Source organism: Peromyscus eremicus, chromosome 4 (assembly GCF_949786415.1).
Source record: "Peromyscus eremicus chromosome 4, PerEre_H2_v1, whole genome shotgun sequence".
Taxonomy (NCBI): domain Eukaryota; kingdom Metazoa; phylum Chordata; class Mammalia; order Rodentia; family Cricetidae; genus Peromyscus; species Peromyscus eremicus.
The window spans coordinates 7103160-7109159 of record NC_081419.1 but is presented as its reverse complement, the minus strand read 5'-3'; the positions used below and the strand labels follow the sequence as shown (position 1 = coordinate 7109159).

Here is a 6000-nt window from a genome sequence, read left to right as displayed (position 1 = left end):
CCTCCCCTGTGCTGGATTAAAGGCATGTGCCACCATGCTCTTCCAGCTGGTGATTTTTTAAACACCCACTGGATCTTTAGATATGAATTGTTCATTACCATAACAAGGAACTGTTGGCTGGGTGACTTTATTAGCTCACAGTTCCGATTAAAATATGAGGGTCTACGTGGTGATGCTTTTCTTTCTGGGAGAATTTTGATATTGTGCAAGTTTTCTTTGTGTGTGTGTGTGTATGTGTGTGTGTGCCTCTGATTTTGCTTTCCTTAAGGCAACCAAGATTCCATTATGGAGGCTCAACACCAGTGACCGATATAATCCTAACCACTTCCCAAAGGTTCTGAGTCTATATGCTATAGTCAGAATGTCTCCACCTTCTTAGAACTCACAGTGGGGATTAAATGACAATGTATCAACCTTTCAGGGACACTCTGATCATAGGAAGATCCTTTTGACTTATGTATGGGTGATGTAATCATAGTTGAGGGGTATGCTGGGATTTGGATTGACCCCAAGCAGTTCCTCCATACAGGCTCCTGAGCAGCAACATTACAGACAGGTCATGATGCAGCCTTGCTGGCCACGTGGGGCTTTCTTGTACCTTGGTGTCCTCCTCGATGCTCCTGAACAGACAGGCCATTTGGGGGTAGATTCCAGACCGGGCTATGGTGCACCTGCAGTCTTCTCTGGTTCTCAGCACGTTTCCCATCCTCTTCTGCTTCAGCACAGCATCTCAGCCTCCAGGCCCACTAATGGATCCGCTGACCAAGGGGTCCTGTGGGAGTCAGCTGGCACAAACCCTCCTCTGGAAAGCGAAGTCATCTCTCTCCTTCGGCATCCAGCCCCTTCAGACTTGGCCAACAAAAGACCCTGAACTAGAGTCCCAGGTCAACCTGTAAGTAAGTAAAAGGAGTGTCTTGCTGGGGCTCTGGTTCACCATTTCTGCACATGGGGGCAGGGGTGGCGGGCTTGACAGAATTTTTCTTCTGAGATGTTTTACTCACATATTTGGCAATATTCACTGGGCATCTGTGCAGGCCAAGCCTTGTGTCAGGCATAATGAGCAGGGTGGCCCAGGTCCTGCCTTAGGGGACTTAACAGCTCATTCACCTGTACTGTTGCAAAGAAGAGTTCTAACAGGCTAGGAAATGTGCCATGAAGTGGGTTGTCTCGATTCAGTAACTATTTAGGAAATGTTTCTGTGTACCTGCAGCATCCTGGGGTATAACCAAAGATATCTTCTTTACCCTTCACTATCAAGTTGCATGTGGAAAAAAAAACACGTGTAACTCGGAAGAAATCCTAATGCTAACTGTAAAATAACTAACACATTGGTGGACTCTCACATGCCTGGGGTTGCTCTGCATGTCCCTGATTGCTCCCGAGCCCCAGGCCTTTGTCACAGGCTGTGATGTTTGTTAGATGAAGGTTAATGAGAGTGTCACAGGAGAGGGGAGCTTAGCACTCCACAGGAGTCAATGACATTCGGTACAGGGGTGTGACTGGCTTCTAGACAGAGGAGATGCTTGGTCCATCCGACACACATTCATCAGATTTGCTGTACCCAATGGTTTGGGGAAGTCAAGAACAGGTGGACGGGCATGGGTCAGAATCCCCCAGGAAGCCTAAGAAACAACTTAGGCCTGAGAATCCCCCAGGGACTCTGTGGATCTGGAGAAGGTGAAAGGGGACGTTTTCAGATGCCCACCTGCAAGAAACTCACAGCATATCCAAGGAGCTAGAGGAGAAGCAGCGGCGGAAAGTGTTAGTGGGGAGGTGAGTGCTGGGAGATGGTGAGGGCTGAGCTCAGCCAGTGGGAGGAGCTGGGTCAGGCAGGAGGAGGGAACCAAGGCCGCTCTGAACACTGGCAACTGGCACTGAAAAGGCTCACATCCAGGAAGGTGTGTTCCAGCAGTGCTGACAAACCTGGTGGATGATAAGTCAGCCGTCAGCCTGGCCTGTGCATGGCAGTCACCGCTGGAGAAGCTACAGAAGTCCCCACAGTCCCTCCAAAGTTTTGATGTCTAGGATTGGTCACAAGCTCCAGATGATTCTCATAGCCAACAATGAGAACGACAGTTGTAACCACCATGATGAGATATGCATGGATCAATCCCGAAGCCCCTGTATGCCCAGCTGAGGGGTCTGAACACTCTGTTAAGCAGTGGGAGCCATTGATAGCTTTGAGACTCTTCAGAGGAGATATGAAAGACAATATGCAGAGGGAAGTTGCTGATTGCCAGTGAAACTGGTGTGCATCACCACTGCCATTCAAAGCCATTCCCGTACCACCGTAAGTTGCCTCTTAGGTGATTGAGAATTCATTGTCACCTTGATTGAAATGGAACTTTTAGGATGTACTTTAATACTCACTTTACCCAGGGCTGCCGCTGCCTACAGTGGCCACAGGGATGGGGCTGGGCCTCCAACGCTGCATTGCTCTGTAGGGCTGGGAATTTGGCATGCAGTTAGTAGGTAACCCAAGACCTTCAGAAACAGAGCTCAGGTGAGTCAGCTAGCAAGCAGAGCCAGAGAGGCCTTCTTTGTGGACTACAAGTTCCCCAGCACCACACAGTAAAGTACGAAGGGGTGGGGCAAGGCTGCTGGAGAGTCAGAAAACCAACAAGGGAGCCACCCAAGCTGGCAACCTCTGTGGCCCTATTGGCTAATATAGCAAGGGGCGGGGCCTAGCGCTCGTGGGGGTGGGGGTGGGGGTGAGGAGGTAGTGGTGGTGGTGTTTGTGGTCACTGGGTGGGCCACTTTGCTAGTCGGGTGGCTGGGTTCCCCTTGGGAAGGATCTGTTTAACCTCCGGCCCTGGTGGAGCTGCAGAGTGACACCTGCTGAGTTCAGAGCCTTCACAGGCAATCCTCCATCTCCACATAGGAACGGATGGATCAGGCTAAGGGCTGTACTAGGGACAGACAAGACTCAAAAGTGATTCTACCTGGAGTCTTTGGAAAGCAGCCTAAATTCGCCCTATTCAGTCATCCAAAAACCAAAACCAGACAGTTATATAGTGTTAACTATGCTTTACACACAAGGAAGTGGAGGACTCAGAGGTCAAGAGACTTGTGTAGTTGTGACTGGGGATTTGATCCTGTGTTTGTCTAGTCCGTGCCCACCAGTTAACCTTGGTGCACCAGGGGAATATCAGTATCCCGGCGCATTTTGGTAATAGCGAGTCCTGTCAGTGGATGTCAGTGGAGTTGACCAGGACAGTGCTGGGTATTTGCTAATGCTAATGTTCTCTGCCAGCAAAGGCCTCTGGTGAAACTTTAAAAGTTTCCTGAGCACCTGTTTGTGGTGATTGGCCTTGAACTGGGCACTGGGGTGTAAAGGTAAAGTTGGGTTTACACCAGTGCTGGTAACTTGGGTGTTTAATGACTTCTCAGTGGGATAAGCAGCTGGAATCTGGGGACTTTACTGGGTAGGTGTGGAGAGACCTTTCCAAAAGTGAGCATCATTAAGACCCCCTGGGTGGTAGGTTACCTTGAGCAGTCTGGTTTGGATAGTAGTAGAGTGGTGAGCAGTGAGCCTGGTGGACAGAAGCCAAGCTCTGAGGAACCTGGGCCTGGACTCTGAGTAGAGCAGAGACTGTTGAGATGTGCATCCTGGGAAGCTAATGGCTGCAGTGGGCAGCTAGGTTTAAGTGAGATGGACCTAATGGCGGGTAGGTGTTCTGAGGGAGCAGGAATGGTGGGCTCAGAAGTGTTTTGGAGGAGGGTTAGGATGGCCCTGAATGTGCATGGGGAGGCAAGGAAGGGAGCTTCAGGGTTCTGACTCTGGCTTCAGGGTAGTTTTGGTCTTATCACCAATAAGTGGCCCTAAGACAGAACCAGCCTGAGAACGTGAGGCAGACGCTGTTGGGGCCAGAGGTTTACCCTTGCATATGCAGGCATAGGGCCAAGACTTGAGGAATGTGAAATGGACTTGAAAAGGAGCGGGACCCCCTTTTCTCTTTAGTATAATTAAAGTGCAGAGGTGTATAGGGGTGTTCTAGGAGGCAAGGTCAACATGAGCAAGGCACAGACAGGACTGTCCTGGGATGGGATTGAGGGACAGTGTGTCCTGGCTAGCTTAGTTGTCAAAAAGTAATAGGAAGTGTGGAAAGTCAGAGTGGGCACGTGCTGGGAGATGCTGACTGAGTTCTGGGAGCATCATGAGGCTCTCAGTGGGCCTTGAGGCAAGCAGTTTGTTTAAGGGGTGTGTGAGAGAACAAGTCACATCCCGAGTGTGTTCAGTGAGAAAGCGGAAGTAAGAGATGGACTGAAGGGTCTGTCTGTCAGCTGTCAGTCCCAGAAACCCGACTCAGACTAGCTGAGCAGGACGGAGGGGAGAAAGCTGGTGACAGGCTGGTGACAGCACAAGGTCTTGCTTCTGGCACACGATCCAAGGACGCCGGTGCTATTGTCAGGGTGGTTTTCTTTTCTCTCCCACCTCTTACCTCCCCCCATCCCCAGCTCTACCTCCTTTACCACGGGTTTTCACCTGCTAGTGCCGTGTGATCCCAGCCAGCTCTGCGACTCGAGGGAAAACATTTCCCCCCCAGCTGGAAGACTCTGGGGGAGGGCTCCAGTTATCAAGGGCCAATGTGAGAGTCCTTACCTTGGCGAGCAGAGCAGCCTCGGAGAAGAAAAGCACTCGATGTGACTGGGGCGTGAAAGCCAGTGGTTGAAGAGAGGTAGTATGGCTCTCCACAAAGATAACTGGGGAGGTTTTGTCAAAACCATACATCATGGACTCTCTTTACTGAGAATTCCTAGTGGTGGGAGGCAGGGGTCAGGGTGAAGGGGACAACTGTGGCAGAAGCCTTGGTGGTGAGAGCTGGTTGGCTGTGCTGATCAGGAAGTCGGGACATACCTGAGAGCAGGGTATGTCGGGAATGCAGGGGGACCAGCTTTCTGGGGTGTTCTTCACCTTTCAAATCTATGACTGATCAGACCATGAGATAAAACTGCTTCACGGGGTATCACAGCTCAGTCTGTAGGGAGAGCAGAGGAGGCTGTGAGGAGGATGCCATTCTGGGCTGTGCTCCCTAAAAGGATGGCAGTCGGGAAGGAAGGCGTTTCAGTTAGGGTGCCCCTCCATTATCTTCCGGTTCTTGTTTGTCCGGTGGGCTTCCCACTGCAATAGCAGTATGCTTCTGGAAAGTCTGTAATTCAGACTCAGTTCTCTGCCAGGACTTAGTGATAGTTTACTTTTGATCTTTTGACAAAAATTGCCATGTATTTGAAAGTTTGTCACCGAGATGGACTGCTGAACAATATTTTATGTAGGCATGAGAAAGAGTAGCTTTCAAAGGCTCTGAAAGATGACATGTACTCCTGGTGAAAACACAGTGCTGGGTGGTAACTTTTGTTTATACTTAGGGACATTCTATTCCCTTTCTTTTTGTCTTTTTATGAGAAAAGAGGATATAGGAGATGGCCCTAACCTGAGTCACTAGGCAGAGTGGCAGTCCTGCTAAAGGAGTCAGGAGAGAGGCTGACTTGTGGTGTGGGGTGTTTGGGGGCTGCTAGGATGTCCACTGACCTGTGTCCGGTAGCTGGGGAGATGTGTCAGTCAGGGGTTTTAACATGGTGAGTTTATTACGTTTAAACCCTCCCCACTACAGGAGGAGACTGGGCATCTCAAGTGGCCGGCCCCTCAGTCGCCCCCACTCTTGTGGGTCTGCTGCTGCCGGGGGCTCTTACTTTACTTTGCCTCCTGTTCCCATTTGGGAGGCGGCATAGAGGCCTGTCTATCTGTCCCTGTGGGAGCGAGAGAGTCAGGAGACAGCAGTTCTCCTGGCCACCACCTGAGCAACCATCTGTCCCTCTGCACATGCATCCCTCCCCTAGGGTTGTTCAAGAGTCTCAACTTGAGGAAAAGCAGAGGAGCCTGTTCAGCTGTAGAACTTGGCCTGTTTTGCCAGCACAACACTGACAATAAGGAAATGTGTGTTTTTATATCCACCTGCCTGACTCCTGTCACTCCTTTTCTGACTGCAGCCAAGGAGAAGA

At 50.5% G+C, this 6000-nt stretch overlaps 1 protein-coding gene across 1 annotated transcript in view; it reads left to right on the top strand.

Moving 5' to 3' along the window:
* Positions 1–662: 662 nt before the first annotated feature.
* Garnl3 (GTPase activating Rap/RanGAP domain like 3) overlaps positions 663–6000 on the top strand; it is a 67750-nt gene continuing 62412 nt past the window's right edge. The window contains exon 1 of the mRNA XM_059262205.1: positions 663–892. Within this exon, the coding sequence (XP_059118188.1) occupies positions 663–892 (230 nt within the window). The remainder of the gene's footprint in view (positions 893–6000) is intronic.